Genomic DNA, 24,625 nt, shown 5'->3' on the forward strand with positions numbered 1-24,625 from the left:
TGATGCCTGCAGAGCCTTTCCCCTTGGGGAGGGATGCGCCACACACGGTGAATCTCAACCCGCAGCCCCCCAGGAGCCCACGCTGGGAAGAGCTCAGAAACGCTGCCTCTCGCAGACCGAGAAAACAGGCCAGGAAAAGGCAGCAGAGCCCCATGTCTCGGTGAGCCCCGAGGAAGAGCCCCGCCACAGCCCATGGGAGCTGACAGCACCTCTGCTCCCCCCCAGCCCAAAGCCCCAGCTGCCTCCTCTGCTTTCAGAGATGCTTACATCTTATCCAAAAAGCAATACAACTACAGCAATGAAATGATGTAGGTTGGGTTAATTCAAGGAAGCAGCTTGAGTTAAAGCTTGGGACTGAACTCCCTCGGTGTAGCTAGCAGGGCCAATGTCAAAAGTCCTCTCCTGTCCCTCCCCTCTCCTTTAGCTAGAACAGCCCACCACACTAATGCATGTGAGATGTGCCAGCACCTGCAGCCACGCGGTGCATGGGGAGAGACAGGGCTGCCTTTAACCACTCAGTAAATACGACCACGTTGCTACTGAGAGTGCCTCAGCCTCCCTGCCAAGAGGAAGGTCTTCATAAAGTGTGTGCTGCCAGGTCAGAGCAGAACGATGGCAGTTCCTCGCCTTGCATCCTTCAGCCATTTCATGTGTTGAGCATTTTGTTTGGGGCTATTTAATTCAGCTCTGCCATCTCCTCCTCAACAAGCAGGCCCCATCGCTTCTCCTTTCCCCAACACCTGCCTCAGATCCAATGCATCTTATCTGTCACCTCCCCTGCCCCAGAGCCAGGCCCTGCATGTGACACCACATCCTCAGACTCCCAGCTGATCATCTTCCTGCAGAACATGCTTCATAGAATCATAGAATAGTTTGGGTTGGAAGGGACCTTTAAAGGTCATCTACTCCAACCCCCCCTGCAGTGAGCAGGGACAGGTTGCTCAGAGCCCTGTCCAGCCTGAGCTTGAATGTTTCCAGGGATGGGACATCGACCACCTCTCTGGGCAACCTGTTCCAGTGTTTCACGACCCTCGTCATAAAAAATTACTTCCTCATATCTAGTCTGAATCTACTCTCCTTTAGGTTAAAACCATTACCCCTTGTCCTATCACTACAGGCCCTGCTAAAAAAGCCTGTCCTCATCTTTCTTACAAGCCCCCCATTCTTATAAGCTCTTCCTTCTGGCAATGATCTGACTGCTCATTGCCTTCCCTCCTCTAGGCCTTCTGTTACAAACTCCTGGGCTTTAGCTTGGTGGTTTAGGAAGAACCGGCAGAATGAATGACTGGTAGATGCAATCATTGCAATTGATGATGAGGAGCAGCAAAAGGAGTCACACCTCTGCCTCTCCTGCTTTTCTCAGCCTCTAGTTTGGAAGGAGGGGAGCAGCAGCCCTGCGGGACCTGCACACTGCAGATAGGGGCTGGAAACCAAACAGCCACTTTATCCCCCTGCTTTCCCCCACAGGGAGCCTTGCCTTTAACAGGTGCTTTTTAATTTGAGCAATACCTTCCAGAGCGTCCAACAATTGGGCAAATGTTTTACTGATGAAAGGAGAGACAGAAAGAAGCAGTTGAGGATGGCTAGGGGATCTGTTCCACAGGCTCGACAAGCTGCTGGGAAGCAGAGAGAGATTCCGTCCGTGGGGACAGGCTGAGGCAGTGCCCAGCTATCCCATCCTTTGAACGGGGGGGCTTCCCTGAAACTCCTCTCCTTTCACTAGTTAGTCCAAGGGCAGAAAATTTCCCGGGCCCAGCAACACTGCCCGAACTGCCACTCAGTGCCCAAAACCTGCCCCAAATTATATCCCCCGGACTACGTTATTCTCCAAAGGTCTGCAAGATCCGCCTGAGTGCGGTGTGCTTGAACTGAGCCCAGGCTTGCTGTTCCTGCTGCATGGTGCCTGAAGGTGACAACGTTCCCCCTCCGGCTCCAAGAGATGCGTGTAAGGAATGGGAGGCCTGAGATAACGGGCTGGTTTGGAAGGTTTTGGAAGGATTAAGTGGGGCGAGGCAGCCTGCCCACGCTCTGGGCTCAAAAAGGTGGTTAGGAACGTCCGTGCAGCCCTCCCCTGCATCACCAGTTCCTTCCTTTGGCCTTTGGGGCGCTTCTGGGTGGGATTCTTCCCCTGCCCCCCCCCCAAAAAAAAAGAATCATAAAAGGTTTTGGGACACCCAGGCTCCGGGGGGAGCGGCCAAGAACCGCGTCCGCCCTGGCCGGGAGAGGCGGCGGGGCCCGGCAGTTCTCCCCGCCGCCCCCCCCCACCGCCGGCACAGCCCCTTGGCTCCGAGACCGGCGGCGGCCATGGGCAGCGGCAGCAGCCGGCGGCGGGCGGCGGCGGGGAGCGCGGCGGTGCCCGCGGGCAGAGCGGCGGCGGCGGAGAACCAGGAGCTGCTGGAGACGGTGCTGGCGGAGTGCGAGGAGGCGGCGGCGGCTCTGCCCGCCCCCGGTCGCCGAGCCCCGGCCGCCGGCGGCATCCCCCCGCCCCGGGACGCCGGGCGCTGCGGCGGGGGCGGCGGCGACCCCCCGCCCGAGCAGGCGGTAAGTGCGCGCCCCGGCCCCGGCCGGGACACCGAGACCGGCCGGACCCTCCCCGGGACCCCCCGTCGCCCCCAGCGGGCGGCCGGGGAGCGGGGGGGGGTGTCCCCGCCGGACTGGGGAGCCCTGCCACAGCAGCCGGTGGCTGCTGCAGCCGTAGCTTCGTCAAAATACGAACGGCCCGAAACGGTTTTTCTCTTTGCTGGCAAACCGGGCTGGACGGCGTTTGTTGCGCTCGTCGCGTTTTCCGCCTCTGGTGCGAGGGAGACGTCGTCCCGGGAAGGGCCGGGAGTCCCGTCCTCCCGCTGCCCCCGGCGACGGGAAAGTTCCTTCTCCTGCCTTGTGGAAACAGCTCGACCCGATCGAGAGCGGCTCCTGCTTTTCCCTGGGTCGGGCTTGTAAACAGGCGTTCAAAAACGTGAACACGAAGTGCCGGTTTAGTGTTTGCCAATCCGCTGCAATTGCAGTCTGGGTCTTCCTGAAGAAGCGTTTCAGTCTCTTTCTCTTTAAGAAATAATGGATTTGCCTCTGAGGAAGTTGAGATTTTTCTCTTCCCCCCACCCCCCCATCCGAAAATCACAGCAGCATCTATATCATCTGGTGATGAGGTCAAAAATCACTGGCTTCTTTCATCTTAGCTTGGCTTTGGAAGTTGTGTGTCGTTTGTTAGATAAACGCTACTCTCTGCAGATGCACTAAAGTCTTCAGACTAAAGTAATACATTTAAAAATAGAAACGAATCTTTAGGACTCAGGAACTCTCTGCCTTGCATGCCTCAGTTTTGCTCTTTAGAAGTGTATCGTTTCCATTGCCGAACTGCATGTCCATGGGGTAAGGATGACTCTAATACAAAATAATTTTGCCATTAGGAAACTTGGCAGTGTTCAGTATGAGAACCCTTTTCTTAAGACAAGTTTTAAAGAAAAACCTCAAAGAAAGTAAGATTTGGAAATGGAAAAAAAACAGAGGTCGTGTATTGTGATATTTTTTCCTTGCTGTTTTAACTCCCAACCCTCCTGCGGTATGAACTGGAGCGCAGTCCAGCACCACTTTCTCCTCTGAGGGACTCAGAGCAGTCTGCTTATGAGCAGTCCTCCTGACTTCTCCCCTTTATCTTTAATTATGGGAATAGAGGCTGCTGGTGTCCATTTCCTCTCTGTTTCCACACGTGAATATCATGGCTGGATCTTTAAAAATAATAATTATATCAGTTGTGAATTGTCCTGTGCATAAAGACCTATTTTAGCTCTATTCTGAAGTGATGTATATTCTGGGTAATTACATATCAGAAAGGCAACAGAAATGCCCCCATCTTTCTTTACAAAAATCAGCAGAGAGACAGTATACCATGGCAGTAGATGCTAGTGAACTAATGACAAGGAGCAAACCAGAAAGGCTGAAGAATTTAAGATGTGGCCCCTGGAGTGGTGGTGGAGTGTCACCATGCCCAGGTCCCTGCTGCAGACCTCCTCCTCTGGCAGAAAGGATGGTGAGGAACCCACAGCATCACCTTGGCTGCTCCGGGTTGCTGTCACACCTGGTGCAACAGCAGGGTGGGAACACTGCCAAGCCTTGCAGCACACAGATGTCTGTGAGGGCTCTCAAAATTCAGCCTGAAGCAAGCACATGGGGCTTTGGTCGCCCAGTGTGGCCAAGTGGGTGCAGCACGCAGCTATGCCACCTGTGAGGTGATGGTCATGCCGAGCATCTTGTGTGTCTCCTCGTCCAGCTGCTGCTGCTGCCTCTTGTTTGGGAAGGAAGTTCACATCTCTGATTGCACCCAGACAGGTTGTTTGAAAGACAGGAAGGAATTACCAGTATTTTTCAAAGATAGACATACAAGAGAAACCTTAGATACTTTCAGGGCAAACTTGAAGCTCTTGGTAGCACTTTCTTTACCTGAACCCGAGGTGGCCATGGCACAGACAACAGTCATGGGCTTACCGTTCTGACTCCTCAAGGCCTAAAAAGTCACTAGCCTGAGAGAAGGAGGGAGGGAACTGTTTGCAGCACCAAGTTTTGGTTGTTTACTGGATGCAATTTAGCCTTTTAGGTCATTGTGCAAACTGCAGTCCCACCCTTCCCAAGAGGCTGGTGGAGGAGGTTTCTGGAAAGAGATACCAGCTTCGTTGTGTCACTAGTTCCTTGCTAGGAATTTTGAGGGCAATTTCTCTCGGTCTTGCCAGCTTCTCAACCAGTCATTTGTAATTTCTGTCTTGTGGTGGGAACTTGCTTGCTTTGCCCTGTTCAGCTGTGCAAACTGGAGAGTGAGCAAAGAAATTTCAGAGAAGAAAGGATGAGTTGATTCAACAGAGCTAATGGGGAAAAGATGGGGGGGGGGGGGGGGGAGGAAAGGCAGTGAGGAGATATTACAGTAGAAAGCCCTGATGGGAAATAGCCGGTGGAGGAGCAGCAGGTTCTGGCCAGTGGGAGGAGAAGAGAGCTTGCTGCTGGCGAGAAGAGAGCGGTAGCCTGCAAGCAGGACTCAGGTCTCTGCTGTCATGGTTGGGTTTCTCCTGGGTGTGATGTGCATCAAAGTTGTGCTTCACACCTGAACCCTGATGCACTTGGTCATCCAGCAGCAAGCTGGTAGCGCTGACGGGCAGTCGGGCCAGGCACAAGGGCTGGTGGAGAGGGATGTGGCTGCATTTAAAGGCTTGAGCCACCTCTATTGCATTCAAATAGTGCTTGGGAGTGAGAAGGGTGAAAGCACATCGCAGCAGTGGGCTGGGAACCAAATCCTGATGGGGAACCTGAACCCAGCTTGGAGCAGACCCCAACACCTCCTTAACAGCATCAAATGTCCATTTTCAGGTTTGGCATCAATTCCAGATGGTTGTATGTGCTTTTTTCCTTGTTTCTTTGTTCAAGACAGAAAAAGTATTTGTGGTTTTGCAGGTGCTGCCGCAGCACAGAGCAGGGTGGCAGCTCTTGGTGGAAACCAGGGGAGAGGCCACAGCCTCAGGCATTTCCCCACTGGTTTTCTGAAAGGGAAGAATCACGCAGACACATTAGGGTCTTGCTTTTAACAGCTTTTTCCATGGCGCCGTCACTCTTCCTGACTGGAGACGGGAAGTGATTACAGTAAGCCGACCACCCCAGCCACAGCACGGGAATAACACAGGTAGCAGGTATATTAACCGACTGCTAGAGGGACTATCATATACTTTAAAACCACCCAGGTCTTCAAAGCTTTGCCTGATTTTTTTCAGCCAGATAAATGTTCTTTCTGCAGATTGATGTGGTGCAGCGTCATCTCGTGGCTGGCTGGTCCCAGCTGCAAACATGTAGGGTTCTGTGGGGACATTTAATGTCAAGCCCCATTAGTTTCTTACTCAGATAGGTTTATTTTTCTCCTCTTGTTAAAATGTGCTTCTCCCAAACAGAAATTTGATCTTTCTAATTCAGTGCTGTTAGAAATTTATTTCAGCATTTTCTTCCTGGTTGTATTAATGGTCAAAAATGCCCTCGAGTCAAGATGTTCTCCTACAGTTGTGTAGGGAGCCATGCTCTGGCCAGGGTGCTTCAGAAAAGGTCTTCAGCTGAATATCTGGGACTCCTTGAACTCCAAACTAGGGAAGCAACTAGGTGAAAAGTCCAAAGTCAGATTATTTTCAGATTCTGCAGTTAATGTCCAGGTATGGAACTGGTAGTTGCTGAGCAAAAGGTCTCCCTCTCTCTCACATTATCTTCCTTGTCTTTTAAAAAGCACCTGAAACTTCACCAAAGCCCAGCAAGCAGTGAGCTGTGCTGTCCCCTCAGCCAACGTCACCCTCCCAGCACAGCTGTGTTGCAGCTGGACTCAGAAAACTGCTGACTAGTTTTTTTTTCCCCCCATATCACTTGGCAGAACATGGATCGCTTTTGCCCTGAAACCATTCCTGATCTAAAAACTAAGCACAGGGCATGCGCAGAATAGCAGGGAGCTGGTGTTTTAGTTGGCAAGAGAAGAGAAGCGTGGGAACTCCCCGCATCCCTGCCCACTTCCCATCCACTGCCTGTTCCTAATTCCTTTGCTGGCCAGAGGATGTTGCTGCAGACTGGAGCAAGGCTGGGAGTGCTTGGCCTGGGATGCAGCTGGGGCTGTACATCCCGTTTGGTACCTACTGACAGGTTAGGTAAGCTAGGGGTTTTTTCTGCCAAGCGATAACTCCAGCTGTGGGTTTGTGAGAGGCTGTTTTCACCAGTGATAACCAGCTCAGCCACCCACATCATTTGCTGGCATCTCTGGAGGGTGCTGCCCTTCTGCTGTACCAGCTCAGCCATCTGCAGCTCTGCTGCAAACTGCATCTGAGATATTCTCTGGCTGACATCGCCTCCCTCCTCTCCAAGGGTGGGGGGGATTTTCATTTCAGCTCACACCGGTCCCCTGGTCCACTTCACAGGGTGTTTGTGAAGAGGGATTTGAGAGGAGCCGAGGCAGGGAAGGAGGTACTAGCTTATATCCTGCAGAAAAGCCATGCTATGAAACCGTAGCCCAGCAGATGAGCACTGGCAGGGGACCACACTGCTCCCCTGTAGAAGTTTTAGGTGGCTCAGCCACTCTCGAGGTTCCCCTGTGTATGACGGGACCACTCAGGGTCTATACCTCTACTCCACGATATCTCAAGGCTGTATCTGTACTGGTAAAGTCTACCGTAGGAGCTGCCTGGCATTGGACCACGCTGGTCTGCCCCGCTGAGCTGGCATGGTTTTGCCAGGACCAACTTGCAGCCTCCCAAATAATGCTTGGGCATAGTTTGGGGGCCAGCACAGGGACCATCCCTAAGAGGCAGCTTGAATTGGGCCACCCAGTTGTGGAGACGAAGTGATTTTAATAGTCAAGACTGTAGCTGACTGGTTTCAACACAGTTTGGGGGCATCTCAGAGCCTCTGAAGGTGCACGGCTCCAGATTGCCCTGCAGGTCCCAGGGGATGGTGTTCTCACCCAGCTCACCCACAGCCACTAGAGCTGACGGTGGGAGAAGGGAGGGAGCAGGGTGGGTAAGGGCTGGCAGGACCATGAGGAGCACCAGCCACAGCTTGCAGCGGGTTGGGGGTAGTGGGAAGCTGCACCCCAGGACCGCTGGTTCATGCACACGGTAGAGAGAAATAGCTCCTGCTTCCAGCTCTCTGCTCTGCCTTGCTCCCAGGAGCTGCTGCCCTAACGCAAAGGATGGCTGAACTGTGCATGCAACAGCTGTCGAACCACTCTGCCTCACATCCTATTACATTAAATTAAACCCAAGCACGTGCTGGGTAAGCTTAATATCCAAGCCTTTATGCTTGGAGGAGGGGGCGATGTGGGGCTTTGCAGCACAACAGACCCCAGCATGAGATGCCTACGCTGGGAACAGGGTGGAAAACAAGGAGGCATGCTGCAGTCTGGATAAGTAATAAAAAGATGACTGCAAGCTGCAGAAAGGAGAAGCTGACTTCATTTATCTCTTAACAGGGCATAGGCCAACCAGGCCAGCAATTACTTATTTAGCTGTAGGATAGGAACCCATAATATTAAAGTGTCGTGACATGCACATCATCTTAACCTACATAAAGGGCTAATGCTAATTATCTGCTGAACTTGCAACATGCGCATCAGAGCGATCCTGAGGGGTCTGGGTGGGGTCAGGTTTTGTTATGTCTCACTGCCTGCTACAGCCCGTGCTCCGCATCCTGCAGCTGCCTGGCGCGTGGTGTCACTCCGGCATAGCGGAGCCAGGCGTCATTCGCCCGGATGAACGAGGAGTAGCTCCCGAAGCACGGAGGCTGTGACAGCGGTGGAAAGGCAGAGGCTGGAGGTGCCTTTTGTTTTTACTCGCCACCGTTTTTTCCTCACGCACCGGATTAAATGTCGGCAGAGATCTACCTGCGCCAATGCTGAATTCTCTTGGGAAATAAGCGCTGCTGCTGACAGATCCCTTGGAGAAGGTGGGAGCTGATTTTGCACAGAGAAGCAGATTTTGCTAACCAGAGCTGCTCTGTCCTGATGACTAATTAATTCTGTCTTCCACCCACACAACACGTACAGCTCGTAATATGGAGGAGTCAGCCACAAGGGAAGAAAAAAAGACAACCTACTGTACAATTCAAACCGCTCCCTACAATGATCCAAACCCATCCTTTGCCCAGAAGTGTTGAGAGCTGGGTTCTCACTGTGGGAAGAGCAGCATCAAAGCACTCCTGGAGAACTGTATTCCCCTTGGTGCTGAGGATGAATAATGTTTTTCACCTGGTGGAAGGAAACCGGGGTGGCAGCAGTAGCCCGGTGGGTGATGGTGATGATGAGGATGAGGGGCTGCATTGTGGGATGCACTCCCGGGAAAAGTCAGCCTCAGAGCTCAGCACAGCATCCTCCTGGCACTGGCGCTTGCTCTTGTCGCTTGTGGGAGATTGCCAAGAAACAATGCTAAAAAAACAGGCGGGAACTCTCTTCCCTTACTGTCAGCTTTCTCACATAGCCTCATCTCCGCTTGGACCCAGAAGCTGTTTCTAGAACAGTTCAAGCTCTTCCAGAGAAAACAAAGTGTTGCCAAAGAGCGGGGGCTCTCCTGAAAGGAAGTGGAGTGCCTTTTGACAGGTATCAAAAGATATTACAAGTCTTTCACAGAGATTTAGTTTGTAATTTTCAGCAAGCAGCTAGGAGGTGAAAGGCTGTGGATAGCAGACACCTTTCCCAGCCCCAGAAATGGAAGCTGCTTAGGGCTTGCCTAAGGACGAGGTGTTGACCCAGCACCATGAGAGGTGTCTTTGCTGCAGCCCCTGTCTCACCTGCTCAAGCATGGAAGCCAAAGGTGACCACGGCAGCACAAAGCCCACCCAAGAAGCAGGGAAGAGCCGAACAGTTTGCTGCTGAGCACTTACCTGCCACCTACCTCAGACCTACCAGTGTCTGAGATGGCTGTGTTCAAACCTCAACTCCCGTCCGTCTGCATGTGAAGCAGCTAAGGAAGCAGTGCAGTGAAAACATCTCCTCCGAAATGAAAATCATGTGCCATGCAATAACAGCAGTTAGACACCCAGGTGGACATTTCTATCCAGTGGACAGCACATACAAGCTGACTGATACCAACCAATTTAAATCAGTGCAAAACTGCATGAAGCCATCATTCCTCTACTGGCACTGCCTATAGAGGGGTATCTCCCCTCCATAGCTCCCACACTTACCAGCACCAGTCCCGTGCACTGCTGGACCTCGAGGCAGCACAAGTTTCAGCTATTTCAAGAGCAGATACATGATCTTACTGAGGGATTGCTTGATCCCATCCAGCCCTGTAAAAACACCACACAGCAGATGTATAGGCGATGGCTCTGAACTGCAAGCTTTTCCACGCCACTCCCTGGTTCCTTCACTTCCTTTTTTTCTTGTACGGAAAAATCTTTTCCTTTTTTCCACGCTGATGGAACAACTTTTCATTTCTATTTTCTGGAAGCCAAGTCCTCGCTTTGGTTCTGTGTGCTACCTGTTTAACATCTGTTAGTGTCATCATGAGATTCAGCATAACTTCCATGGAGGACGCCCACCAGCTTTAGGACTGCAGCTCAGAAAAAATAATGGCAAGCCAAAATGGGTCTAGTTTTGTGCAAAGCCACAGCCCTTGTCCCTGTCCCCCTCCCTTTCCCTATAAGAGTACAGTGAAGAAGTAGAAAAAGATGAAAGTCATTCTTCTCAGTAGCAGGTGGCTGCAGGGGGGTCATTTTATTACTGGTCCAGCTGGGGGCTCAGACAGACACAGGGTCCCATCATCTTCCCATGTTAAATGCAGTTGGGTTTGGCTTTGGTTGCGCCCCTGGTGCCCCATTGGAAACCTGTGGGCTTCCAGCATAGGGAGGGTGGATGTTTCACTCCAGATGGATCAATTCAAGGAACGGCTTTGTCAGGTGAAAAGAATTGGGTCCATGTTGCTGTAACTTCCTTCCTTAGCAGGTATGTTCATACTGCTACCTGTCAGCTGGCAGGGCAGTGCATATTCTTGGGAAAACTGGGAGGTTTAATGAGTTAATGTTCAGTGATTTTGGTTTTGTAGCCTGCAGCCACCCAGCTGCCCTGAACACTGAAACAAAGCAAGCACAATGGTGGTTAGTAAAGGGGACTCTCTTTTACCTGTATTGTCTCCACAGAGGTTATTTGGGGGCTTAAACCAGCCCACTATAGACAGAAGTTGGTTTCATAGAAATAAATAATGGTTTGGCTTGGAAAAGACCTTAAAAACCATCTAGTTCCAACCCTCCTGCCATGGGCAGGGACACCTTCCACTAGACCAGGTTGCTCAAAGCCCCATCCAACCTGGCCTTGAACACTTCCAGGAATAGGGCATCCACAGTCTCTCTGGGCAACGTGTTCCAGTGCCTCACCACCCTCACAGTAAAGAATTTCTTCCTTACATCTAATCTGAACCTACACTCTTTCAGTCTAAAACCATTGCCCCTTGTCCTGTCACTACAGGTGCTGGTAAAAAGTCTTTCTCCATCTTTTTATAAGCCCCCTTTAGGTACTGGAAGGCTGCAGTAAGGTCTCCCTGGAGCCTTCTCTTCTCCAGGCTGAACAACCCCAACTCTCTCAGCCTATCTTCATAGCAGAGGTGTTCCATCCCTCTGATCATTTTGTGGCCCTCCTCTGGACCCACTCCAACAGGTCCCTGGCCTTCCTGTGCTGAGGACCCCAGAGCTGGATGCAGGACTCCAGGTGGGATCTCACCAGACGGGGAGAAACACCTCCCTCGACTTTAAAGTATTGTAACTGAAATATGTGACTTTTTTTCTTTCCCAGGCTTTTTCAACCAGAAGCCCACCAGGCCCAGAGAACAACAACGCTGACCATCAGTAAGTACCCTGTGCTTTCGTTATGTCTTCAGGGGTAGAAAGCAGCTGGAACAAAGGGAGCATAAAGGGGAAAGTTATTCCTGCATGCCTCCCGCTGTGCCAAAGAGAGGTGGAAATTATGTGAAATGGTTTATAGCCCTAAATATTCTGTCCTTTACCTGTTTGCCAATTAAAAAAAAATCCAGGAGCTGTGCCGCCTGAAAAGATTCAGGCTCCAGCTCAAGTACAGTACAGACATTCATTCCTGGTCATGAGCAATGCAGAATTTAGGATGTCCACTTGTCAGAGAGGCACCTTGAAGGAGCTTGTGAAAAGCTGGGGGAGATTGCTCCAATGAGTAGCTCAGGCCCTGGTTCACCCATAGGTCATCTGTGGGCTCTGCAGCATGTAGAAAAGGAGAATAGCATCTCTTTGCTCCCCAGGAATCATGAGAGAAATCTCAGGAGACACTCCCATGCTACACCAGTTAGAGACACAAGTGTCCCTCAGGGACAGGGGAATGGTGGGGACCTACTGCACTGAGTGCCAAACAGAAGAAATCTGAAATCTTCCACAAGCAAAAGCTACTGAGCAGTCTGCACCTCCCAGTCTGCCTGCACCAAGAGCAATGGGAACAGTTTGACACATGTGTTAAAAAAACACAGCTGAAACAACAAGGCTTGAAAAACCATCTTAAAATATCATCTCCTTACACTAAAGAGCGACTGTCTTCAACATTACACTCTGATTGTCATCCAGCCCCTCTGCTCCTGCAGCACTCGAGAGCAGACCAATCTGCAGATCGTGGCCATCAGTCTGTGTGACCTCCTAATGCCGAGCAACGCTGATGGATGTGACAGGAGAGCCCAGGTGCCAGCCACTGTTCTCCCTCCTCCTCTCCCTCCCAGCTGGCAGGGAGCTCACCTGGTGAGGCTGCTGGTTTCGGGAGCGCTCGGAAAACACAGCTGCCCTTGGCTTTCCCAACAGCGATGCTCGTACAGGCGGTCTCATGGGGACCTTAACGTCTCATAGGCTCTCCAGCATCCTCGATGGGCTTTGGGCTACGATGGCAACTGAGCAGTCTCCTCTGGGGTTGCCCAGCTGCAGTCCCCCACCAAGCTCCCCAGCCCCAGGCTCCCGCTGGCCCCTCACCCCCTGCCAAGGCTTTCCTTCTCCCTCCCTCTTTGACACGTAAAGGGAAGACTTGAGACAGCAGAAACTGGTTTCTGATCTGGGATGACAGAGCAGGAGCTTATTTTCATTTAGATAACATTTACTTTATACCCACTGCAGAGCCCCATAGTGCAGTTCACATGTGAAATGCCTGAGCTGCCCGTGATAAGCAGGGCTGCAATTTCTGCTGGCAAGAATTGCATGCAAACATTTACTTTTTTTAAATGGTCCAGCACACAGCAAAACTGCATTTTGAAGAAATCAGATCAAATCAAGCCCCAGAAACAGCAGTTTTGTGTGTAGGTGTCTCATCCTTCACATTTCTGTAGCTAGAATTATTCTAGATAAACCCTCACATTACAAGCAGCAAAAATCAGCCCTGTCTTTATAGAGTTGCTGACTGAAGCAATTCCCATAAAGCTAATTAAAGAAGAAAGAAGTGTCAAGCAAGGAGAATTAAAACTAGATATGGAGACTTAATACTATCTGCCAAGAGAGCAGTCTTGGATGCTGTAGGTGTACACCTCCTGTACTGCAAACATGCCTGTGTGACACCACATAAGCATCTAAACGAGACCCTAATAAATACCTTCGATGCACATGGGAACACAGCTGAATGTGTTCCTGATTGTGCTATGTTACCTCTCTTTCCCCCTACAATTCTTTTGGGAACTGCTCTCTAGCATCTGGTAGTCCATGGCTGAGATGACACAGCCCGGGAACGCTGTAATGATCTTATAATTACTGTCAAGGCTCATGTCACTGGCAGAGTTACTGGGGCGTTGTTTTGACCGATTTTTCAGCTGCAAGGTCTTGCAGAAGGCATCATAATGATTAACCCTGGACTTTCCCATCTTCAGCAAAACGATAGAAAACACTGGCCTAGATTCACCCCAGCCTAATTTTCAGTCACTTTTAACTCAGGTTTCTACGTCAGAGCTTGTCACCCTAGCCACTCACCAGGGACATTGTCACCAGAGCCCCTGGGCAGCTCTCCCCTGCACCAGGCAGCTGCCTGACACCAGGGACACGGCGCTGCCAGCCATCCCCGATGCTGGGGAGGTTGGCACACTGTGCCCGATGTCTTGCTCAAAGGTGGGTTTTTTTCTCACTTTTGGTCTAATTTTGCCCTTCGCATTTCCTTCTCCTCATTACATAGTTCATTGTCTTTCCATTAAAAAAAATAAATAAATTCCTCCTTCCCTTAATAATCTTTAAACACAGGCCTTTAGCTGAAAAGCAGCCCATTTCTTGCTTTTCTTGTTCCTAAATTGCTTCACTCTAGCCCCTTAAATCACTTTTACTGCTGCTTTCTAAACTCCCTCCAAGCTGTTAATAACTTTTTAGTAATGAGATACTCCGAAGTCTGCAAAGTAATCTTGGCGGAGTTGCATTGGCCTTTCTTTGTTTGCTGTCCTTCCGTGCTGCAAATTCCCCTCTCGTACGCTTTTCAGCTAGCTCTTTCCCTCTCAGCATTGCTCCTTTCCAGGTTTCTCTCTTCCCCCAGAACATCTAGGGTTTGAGAAGTTATTTCCCGAATCGGAAAGCCTAACAGCCCTCAGCTGGATTCAGCCTGACTGCCAGCCCTGACCTGCAGCCCTGGCTGCATGTAGACGTGAGCAGCGAGGGGCTCCCTCTCCTTCTGGAGCAGCTGGAGGAGAGCAGGAGCAGGCTTGTGGTCCACCAGCTCCCGTCCTGCCCACATCCTGCGCTAGGGATTTCTCCGCTAAAGCCTCTCACTTAATTCCAGGACCAGCAGAAACAGCTGGCAGCGGAGCTGCAGCCACGTGCCTTTGGGATGAAGGTTCAGGTTGGGAGGGCCTCAGGAGGTCTCTAGTCCAGTCTCCTGTTCCAAGATGGATCAGGCCAGGCTTCTCAGTGCTTTGTCCCATCAGGTCTTGAAGGCCTCCAAGGATGGAGCCTGTGAAGCCACAGCCTGTTCCTCTGCCTGCTGGTCTCAGGGTGCAGAAGTTTCTCTTTTTATCCAGATTGAACCGTTCATTTTTTAATTTATTTCAGTTTTTCCATATTAAATGATACAGAACTTTGCCGCAACAATAGAGAGAGAACATAAGCAGCAACTCAGTTTTACTTTCCTGGAATAAACACAGCCCTCTCTCTTCCTCTCAGCTCTGGGCTGTGCATGGCAGGGGGGGCTTGCTTTTGTTTTTATAAAAGCACATTTATGTTTCAATGAGTTTGAATTTTACCTGGAGATTTTCTCCCATGCTTGGAGGTCACCATGCAAGCCAAAGCATCAAGAATAATTAACAGTGGGAAATTATGTAACCGCTAAGAGAAACAATGACTCTTCTGTGGGCCTGCAAGCAAGCTGCCAAAGAGCTCTGCTTCTAATTCATCACGTCATATAAAATTAGTTCAAGGATTGTCACAGTGCAGAGTTTAAATCAATAAATCATGCATTTAAGCCAGATTTCTACATGTCCTTTTCCCCATTCTTACAAAGAATTTGCTTTATAGCTACTGGTGTATGGTTTGAACTCTTGGACTTCTAGCTTTCTTCCCAGCTCTCATTTACTGCGGTGGAAACCGGATTGCTCACAGTCCATCAGAAGAAGAATGAACAAAAGGACTAAGCAGAAGAGTCCACTTGCTAAATCCAACTTGCTGCCAGCAGAACTTGCCATCAAGGGCATGGTGCAGCATAAAGAAGTGTAGGACACCCACATGACGCAGCTGCCATGCCAGCCAGTCATCAGGTGGCTCCAGGAAAAACACCAAACTATTTCTGACACACAGGGAGTGCGGCGTTAACGCAGCTAGGTCAGAGCAGCTGGATGGGGCAGAAGCCTTTCTGACCTGGATGGATAAGAACAGAGGAGAGGTTGCATTGCTGCCATTTACTCCCTGGTGACAGCAGCAGAACACTGGATGCTGCCTGTTTGAGGAACGTTGCAGATGCTCCCTCACCCAAGGAGAGCAGTTCTTGGCTGTCAAAGACAGCTGGGAGTTTATGAAAGCACCTCCTCTATATGACAGAGTTTCATTAGAAAAGCGTTTCAGGGCTCTTTGATTCTGATTCTACATTTACTTACCTGCTTTGGGGCAACTCCTGTGATTTCATCTAATAAAGAAGACCTCATTTTTTTCACTAAAGGATGCTAATGACCAAATTCATCCCAGCTGCAAGACCAAGGATGACAGAGATCTTATCCTTAGAGAAGTGGTAGATCAACAGATGCTACATAACAAGTCTGGGACAGAGTTAGAGCCATGCTATTGGATATGAAAATCTCTCCTCTCTGGCAACCAACCAACCACCATAAAAAAACATTTCATTCTTGCTTATTTGTGTTCCACCAGTGGATGGCCACAAGGTAAGTCCACTGATATCAGTTGACATGGCATGACAGAGAACTTTACAGTTTGGATTTACCAACTTAACTCTCCACTTAGCTCTGTACCCCACTGTTACCTCCATTTCATGGAGCCATGTGCCCCAGCTTCCAGAGAAGACTAGCATGATGGCCTGGGTTGCTCACCTCCCAGTTCTGTACAAGGTCAAGGAGGAGCACTTACTTGTCAGCTGCTGTCTCCTCTCTTGAGTCCTGGGGGGCAAGATCAAGTAGACCTATTTGGTAGCGCAAGCTATGGTGGTCAAAGCTTGCAGAAGAATTTTCACTGTCCTCCATCAGGCAGCTAGGGACAGATTTCCCTTGTACCCAACATAAACCACCTCTGATAATACTGATAAAACCCACGCCAGTTCCCTTTGTCCCTTGAGTTGTATGTCAGTTCCCACTTATGGGAGAGTTGTGCTGATGTGAAAATAAATAAAAAACATAAGAGCAGTTTGAGGTAGCTGAGTTCATATTTTGATTGCAACTCCAATTCCTTACAGATACAAACAAAAAATCCCTTTATACATAAAAACTTAGAACTAGTAACTAGAGTAAAGGTTAGGCAGTGCTTTAACTGGGCCTTGAACCTACACTCACCAAAAGGATCTGGGAATTTGATCTGGAGCGTTGTAAGGACTGTACTGTAATGAACTCGCAGACTAAAATAGATGCCAAGTGACAGCAAATGTCAGCAAGTGATGTGCCTGTGGGGTATGGGAACTAGACGTGACAGAGTATCTGTGTCTCAGCAAGCCACATGCAGCTTGATCTTTCCATTCACAAAAAAAATGAAGTAAGGGTCGCCTTGTGTCTTCAGAGCTTGATTCTCTCTCATGACACCAATAATTCATTCCCTTCCCCAGCAGATGCCCACAGAGGAACAGCAAGAAGCCGTCGGGAAAGTCCACAATATCATACGATTACTCAGAGGAGGAGCTTATGGCAAGCATCGAGCGGGAGTACTGCCGCTGATCCCAACCCCATGTCATGAGAACGTCAAGCACATTTCTGGAGGCCCAGCTGGAGCAAAACTGCTGCTGACAAAATAACCCCTCGCACAGTGAGATGGCACGGGAGAGGTGGGTGGTGAAGGGAGGTGAAGCGTGAGAGGCAGTGTGGCTGCTTGGGAAGCACGGAAGAGAAAACCCCTCCTGACCATCTCTGAGTGAGAGCGTGAAGATCCTCACCAACTGCTGATTTCTGATCAGTGCCACTGGAAGAGGGACCCATTCGTCCTCCGAATCAATATTTAGAAGCTCATTTCTAAATGGTGCTTACAAATTAAGACATACTAGAATTGAAGTGTCATACTAGAATAGAAGTGTTGAGACATAGTGCTTTGAAGGAAGACCTTGTTCTGTCTTAGCAGGGGAAAAAATGCAGTAAAATCATTTGACTCAGATCTCACTTAAGGGGTAGCAGCATGAAATTCATGTTCCTACCACTTAAAACAGGTCAAATTCACTCCTTGCGCTGTGCAAGCCTCTGGTCCAGATCTGAATTTGGCACTGTCTCTTCGAACATGGTCCTCTCCCCAGCATGGGATACAAGATGTAAAGGGGAGTGAGCCCACCATCCAGTACGTATGCAGTGCCATCCCAGAGTTGAAATCCCACCAGTTAGGCACACGAGGCTCCTGGGAGCCATCAGGGAGCGTAGGATTTGTACAATCCCTTTGAGGTGGGATCCCAGCATTGGTGTGGTACCTGGGGCTCCTTGGCATGGATCCTCCAGCAAAAACAGGAGGCATGTCCCTGGTGCTGCCTTGCTGTGGGCAGCGATCATCCGTCTTGAGAGGGACTTGCACACTATTGCAGAGCAGCTGTTTGTGATCAGTTTTCAGAATTATCCGTCCTGGCCTTCCCATTTATTTCTTGTAGGTAACTTAGAAGAAAAATCACTACATTTTACCATTAGCTGACTGGAAAGTAAAACAGAAAGTTGGCTCTCCAAAGAAAACAGTTTATTTTCAGTGCTTCCTGACAGGGAAGCCTGGTATTTTAGGGTTTCTGCCTTTATTTTACCTGCATCTTAACGTATTATGAGTAGCTGCTTATTATCAGAAGTAGAAAAATACCTTATTTCTGTCTTCAGCTGAAGCATAAAAGAGATCAGATGAAATCTTCACATAGACTGGGTAAATGCAAGAGGGAATAGCAGGACACGTCTTAAGATGCTGCATTTTAACTTCTTTGTAATTCCCAGTATCTGTGAAACAGAAATAAATCCATTGGTATTCTATGTAACCCTCAGTAAAGGCATAACGTGTTGTTGCGAAAAAGGTTCTCCAGCTTACATGGCGAATTGTCTTACCATACCTGCAGAGACCAAGCAAAACGCATCCTTGGAGGGTGGCAGGAGGTATGCCATGAGGCAGACACTAGATTACACCCCTGGCACACATACTCACGCTCCAGTTGTCTTTTCTGCAGCAGCCTTCAGCGAGGCTGGCCACTGTGCTCTGCCCAAGGGCTCAGGAGGTGCCAGGCTGCCCACAGAGGTGGGCAGCAGAAAGGGAGCCAGCCTCCTGCAAACCTGCGCAAGCTTGGAGGCAAGAGCTCCCAGCACGGCAGCCTGGGCGCTTAGTTAGCACAAGGGGTAGTGGTTTTAAACTGAAAGAGGGTAGATTCAGACTAGATGTAAGGAATAAAATTTTTACAATGAGGGTGGTGAGGAACTGCAACAAGTTGCCCAGAAAGGCTGTGGATGCCCCATCCCTGGAAGTGTTCAAGGCCAGGTTGGATGGGGCTTTGAGCAACCTGGTCTAGCGGAAGGTGTCCCTGCCCATGGCAGGGGGGTTGGAACTAGATGATCTTTAAGGTCCCTTCCAACCCAAACCATTCTATGTTTCTGTAATACTTCAGTGGCCCAGAAGTAGCCAGAGCAGAGAGCAGATGCCTTTGTGTAGCTTGGGGAAAGTCGAGTGGGCCCTCTGGAGCAAGGGCTCTCCAACCCTCTTGAAAAAAATCCAATTTTGAATGATAGCGGTTTAATTTTTGGCAGGAACAGTCATTTTTAGACCTCCTAATGCTGCTGAGCTGTGGCAGGAACACAGTTTGTCTGCAGCATGTCAAGTGTCAGCAGCCACATCTCCCAGAGCTTGTATTAGTTTTCAGCAGCTCTCAAAGACCTACTGGGGTGAGCAGAATGTGCCTGTGGAGAGCAGGAAAAACATGGGAGACCTGCTGACTCCAGCACCATAGGTGACTATGGTACTCCATACCCCGTCTTGCTTTAATCACCACACTGTTTTAGATTTCCCTTCAATTTGGATTTCATTCTTTTGTCCAGGACCTTCCTTGTGCCGAGGTCCCCGGAGTCTCGGGCACGTGCAAGGAGATGCTTCAAGGAGCACGGCTGCAGCTCCCCCATCATGTATTGCCATCCTTTTGGGTGGCCTCAAGCAGCACAGCAAACCAGAAGGAAAGCCACGCTTCTGTCAGACCTCACTGCAACGCCAGCAGACAGGGCACCGTGGCAGCTGCCCCTGTGCCAGGCAGGGCGGGCAGCTCAGGCAGGGACCAGGGCTCTGCCTGCCCCTGGGGTCCCTTTGCCCGCGCCCTGCCTCCCCTCCCAGAGTTTCTCCCTCTGAGGCTGCATTTGGTGACTGGCCCGGATGACAGCTCTACAACATGTTTCAGGCTCTCCTAAAGGAAAGCCTAAGTATTAACAGTCTTGCAGAAATTGATTATCCAAAAAAATTCTAAACTGAACATATTTTTGCTAGGCTGCAACAAGTCTCTCTTGACTGAACACAGCAAACCACTAAGCTTCATTACAGAAATAGCTTGTCGAATAGCCAAAGGACAAGCATATTTCTGCACCTGGAAGTAAGGTGCAGTGGGTTTCACAGGTAACCTTTTCAGCATCACCGAGAGAAAAGGAGGAGCCACAGGAACATGGGAAGGCCCAGAAGGGACTGATGCAGCTGGGACAGTCACTGCACCAGGGAAAAGGTGGGAGAAAGAAGTTTTGGGATTCAAAGAGGTGCCTCAAACTGTGCTACGGTCTCGCAGGCTTTCTCTGTGCTGTGAAATGATGCACGCTCAGTGCTGTGCTCTGACTGTAGAGCCAGCCAGCACAGAACCACTCACAACCAGCTATCTTATTCTCCTACCATGCAGAATGGGGATGGTGGTATGAAACCAGCTCCCCAGTCTGCCCAGGAATTGTCAGGAACTGTGTTCCTCCACCTGTGTCAAACCCATGCCAAATGGTGCACCAACCGGGAGGGTGGCAGTGGGGTTGGTACCTAGGAAGGCACGATTGCACAGCTTAACTCTCTGGTCTCAGTGTAACCCTTCTTTTGATCCATCCTTTTCTCAGGGAAAATAGGACACTAGATCATTTGCAGGTAAATAATCATATTGAAGAAATATCTGAGCCCACTACTAATTTCAAGGGAAACTTCTTGAATTAATTGCTCTTTAACAAAAAAGGGCAATGGCACTACAAAGATCACTTTGTCACATCTCAGGCAGTGAATCCTGACATCCCAACAGCTGAATTATCAGAAAGTTTATTTTCTTTTCCTTGTTTTCCTCTATAAACATCATCAAATCACAACCGCTTGTAAGACAAAAGATGGTTTGGCTTGCCAGTACTTCTTCCTCTCCCCAAAACAGTTCTGCTGTATTTAAATACAGTTCTGGAGAGTCTCTGGTTCATCATTTTAGAAACTACCCTCCTGTCTGATACACGCAGCATAAGATAGGGTAGCTGAGCACAGGTTTTGAGCCGACACTATTAATCCCCACTAATAAAACAGCAAGATGCCATGCATATTAACCAAATTACTGCATCATTCAGCTAACGAAGACAAACGCTACACACCGTGTTTTGCACCAGTCCAAAAGGAGTAAGAGAACCTCGCTGGCCAGCTGGCTGTCTATATATACCTCCTATTACTACTATTTTTTAAGTGAGGCCAAACCACAGTTGCTGAGAAGACTGAAGAGGGTCATTTTTTCAGCTAATCATGAAAAATTACTCTTTAGTGCATGAACAGATATTGCCACTTCTGAACTTAGTGACTTCCACAAGTTCTGGAGGTTCCTTACCTGGCTGTGCAACAAGATTCCAGTTAAAATGTTCTGATGGTGAAAGCATTAAAGCCATATTTTTTAAATTACTCAACCCAAGATCTTAAAAAACAAAACCAATGAACCTGAAACTACAGAACCGATTTGCACATTTACTTAGGCTCTTGGTTTCCCTCAAATCTGGGTTTTTCATGTGCAAACAAATACTTTGAGTCCTTTTTTCCCCTTTCTTTGTAGATGCCTTTTCTTTCTGGCAGCACTGCAATGGATGGAGAGCTCTGCCTTTTCAGTAACCCAGAAAATGGGCAGAACTCTTTCCCAAAGAGCAACTAAGAAAACAGATCAGTGATGGAGCAGTTTTAGGAAGCGAGTTGTCTTTTACCTGGTATGTAACCATGTAAAATCTCCCACAAGCTTCAGGAATTCAGTTGGGACCTGTAGGTAGACTTGAGTGGGGAAAACAAAGCTGTGACTTGATCCATGCTTGGGTGAGAAGCCTGGAAAGAACAATGAAGAACAGCAAAGAACAGCTGGTCACCATAACCATAGCTCCTTGGGATAGGAGGTCTTCATAGTCCATCTCTGGCTCTGGGATCCCAAATGCCAGTCCTTTTGCCCAGTGTATACGAGGATGGCCCCCATACCTGTGTATCTGCCAGCATCCCATTGCCAAGACCTCCGAGAGCAGAGCAACTAATAGTTCCCTGATGCATCATGTCCAGCACCCTGCTGTCAGCTACTTGCCTTCACATTAGAAGAGGAAGGAAGGTGGCACCCTCAACCCCCCAGAGATGCTCTTCCCCAACCTCCTTCCTCTGAGGATCAAACCCCAACAAGCTTTCAGCCAAACTATTCACACACTCCCCCCCCAGAGCTGAAACGGCGTGGCTGCCCCGGATGAGGTGCAGCCCTGGAGCTGTGCCACACGAGCGTGGCAGAGCTCCCCACCGCACTTGGCAGGGCAGGGGGAGCACTGGCTGCCTGGCACAGGCTGCATCCACAAGAGGGTTTGGTTTTTTGCCCCGACTCTGGACACAGGACACGGCAATCATTTGCACAGGGTGAAGTGGGTTTATCTGGACAATGATAACCAACAGAAAAGAAATTGCTCTGAACTCAAGAGACACTACGAGGGAGGCAAATTAAACCTAAGGTATTCTTCCCATCTAGGAAAAACTCTCCCAGAAAAGAGTATGCACCAGCTTCCCCAAGTTTTCTGCATGTGTACAACGTGCCCATGGCCTTCTGCACACATCAGGATGTAAAAGTCACCCGATTTCCTCCTCCAGCACTCAAGGACTGAAGCAGAAAACGAGGAAGGCTCCATTTGACAGAGGATGAAAGCAATCTGGAAAGAAAATGCCTCAGTGCTAACACACTTGCTGCAGGGAAGGTAATCCCACAGACCGCAGGGACTGCGAGCAGACATGGCTGAGGCTTTCCGGCTTCCTCCTGAACCATCTCACCATTTCCTTAGCCTGTAGGTTGCTGGGTTTTGAGTCATGATTTACTCTTTCTGCATGCATGGAAGAAGTTTGCCTTCTCACGGCCATAGCCTGCCTGCCTCAAGCTGCCTTGCCAGACACCAAAGGCAAGCAAACAGGCAGATAGGCTCACAGATTAAACTTCAAAACTGGTTAGATTTATCCCAGCAGACGAACTCAAGCCAGATGCAACCCTGAGGCAGGATTCCATCTGTCATCTCTTGTGAGCAAAGTGCCACCTTCATCATTCACAGGATGTTGAGCACAGCTTTCACAGCTGGAAATGGAGTTAGCCAGAGCTGTAGCCTCAGCCAGAGGAGCACACCGAGCGTGCAACCACCCAGCAGCATGGGCCACCTCTGCCCACCCAGCACTGCAGCTTCAGGATGGATTCACGCTTCCAGTATCCTAACCGCAAGCAGATCAGTGCTCATCGGTTTGCAAGCAAGATGAGGCAAGCTGATGCTAAGCTGAAGGTTTGGCTGTATAATCACATGTAGGAAAGCAATGCTGGTCTAACCGCAAAATGTAGCATTAAACCAATGGACACGTTTGAGTGCACATGCATTTTTCTTTAGAAAATTATTAGTTTTCACAGATTTAGAATAGTTACAAGATAGAAGGACTTTTGCGCGCACAATGCCTGTGTTAGCACAGGGGTAGCTGGGAAGGCTTTCTCACGTGCAAACTGTTTTCCCTCAGAATGAAGCTGTTGCAGACTCTGCAGCCCCATCAGATGTGTACCAACTGCACCTCCCGGCTGCTCAGGCCACAGGCTGGTTCTAAGAAAAAGCAGAAAGATGAGCACAGAACTGTAAAATCCATTGTCATGTTTCACATAAGCAAAGTGAGGGAGACAATACAAAAATCAGCAAAAAAATTACAGGTATTGTTTAGGATATGACTTGATGCTCAGAAAAATCTTCCTTGAAAAATAGTAGTTAGAACAGACAGGTAAGACATCTTCCCCTGGGAGACAAAAGCATTATGGAGACCTGCAGAGCCCAGGGGCTGAAGAGTTTGTGTTGCTCTGCCAGAGCACTGATCCCACAGTAAAGCCTTCCCTTCCAGTTGCTCTGCAGAGAGGGGAGCAGGACCATCCACAGGATCTTCCCATCTTCCACACACTTGCAAGAACAATGTGCTCTTCTGTGGACAAAGCCTTCAGTCACTGCTCCCAGTTCGCTCTCTGAGGGCTCTGACTGCAGAGACTGTCACCTTTTAGTGAAAGCCTGTGACAGAAAGCTGGTGTCAATTACACCCTCTCCTCCCCTTCTCTTCCATTAAAATGGGACCCTGCTAGAAATAAACATTGCTGCAGTTTGGGAACTGGTCAGAGGGAAAGAAACAGCAGAGATGCTTAAAAACTTAAAGTAGTTGCTGCTGCGCTGCTGTCACCATCGCTGCACACCTCTTTCCCAGCTGAGACCTGGAGGTGACACCCAGCCTGCCAGAGCCAATTCCTTGCCACAGCGCAGGAACGGGAAGAACCAGGGCTAATGCAGCCATCTTTTGAGTCAAATTCTCATCTCTATGCCCAGTGTTCACGCCACGCACAGCTTGCAACACTAACAGAGCAGCACTCAGACCACCACCTTTTGTTGATAGCTTCTGGAGGCCATGATAGAAGAAGAGTTATAAACCCCAAGACTCACGTTTTCCGACCGCATGCAAAAAACCCTAAACACTGGCAGTGGTGTATGCATTCTAGCAAATACACAAGAAGCATTGTGTAAAATTGTAAATGGACAAGCACTGGTCAATTTACAACAGGACCCAAAAAGTCCTGCCTTTACAGGTTAAGTGAACTAGCAAGTCCCAGTCTTCCACTGGCCTAGATGTGTAACTTAATCCAGACGGATTTACACAGTTCTGAAATGGATGTGTATGCAACCTGAAAATTGACAATTTTTTGATTATTTTAAACCAGTCACATTACATACTTTTTATTTAATAAAAGTTAAAAACAGGTACAAAAATGTGATTCCATTTCTTTAAAATATAGGCTCAAAATAAGACAGCTGAACAAGAGTTCAGGCAGTAAAGTGCAAAGAGAGCAGCTATCCCAGTCATGCTTAATCCATAAATAACCCTTACACAGTAGAAAGCAGAAACCCTTACACAGAAAGAGCAAACAGAGCAGCCACAGTGCGGCTCAGCTATTCATGCACATCCGCAAGGGAAAGAGCTGCACGTCCCAGACACGGGTGGCAGGAGGCAGTGCACACCTCACAGGAGCAGGCTGTGA

At 49.3% G+C, this 24,625-nt stretch overlaps 1 protein-coding gene across 2 annotated transcripts; it reads left to right on the forward strand.

Annotated features, from left to right (window-relative positions):
* The first annotated feature begins 2,118 nt into the window (after positions 1 to 2,118).
* On the forward strand, positions 2,119 to 24,255 carry CYS1 (cystin 1). Of its 2 annotated transcripts, none has more exons than XM_075049151.1 (3): positions 2,119 to 2,541; positions 11,285 to 11,337; positions 16,718 to 24,255. In XM_075049151.1, exons 1-3 carry the CDS (start codon positions 2,305 to 2,307, stop codon positions 16,821 to 16,823), a joined length of 396 nt encoding a protein of 131 aa, XP_074905252.1. In that variant the 5' UTR covers positions 2,119 to 2,304; the 3' UTR covers positions 16,824 to 24,255. The 2 variants fall into 2 exon arrangements, with proteins under 2 accessions (XP_074905252.1, XP_074905251.1); XM_075049150.1 differs by having other exon boundaries at positions 2,141 to 2,541; positions 16,715 to 24,255.
* Positions 24,256 to 24,625: the final 370 nt, after the last annotated feature.

The sequence above is a fragment of the Buteo buteo genome, chromosome 17 (genome assembly GCF_964188355.1).
Source record: "Buteo buteo chromosome 17, bButBut1.hap1.1, whole genome shotgun sequence".
Taxonomy (NCBI): Eukaryota; Metazoa; Chordata; class Aves; order Accipitriformes; family Accipitridae; genus Buteo; species Buteo buteo.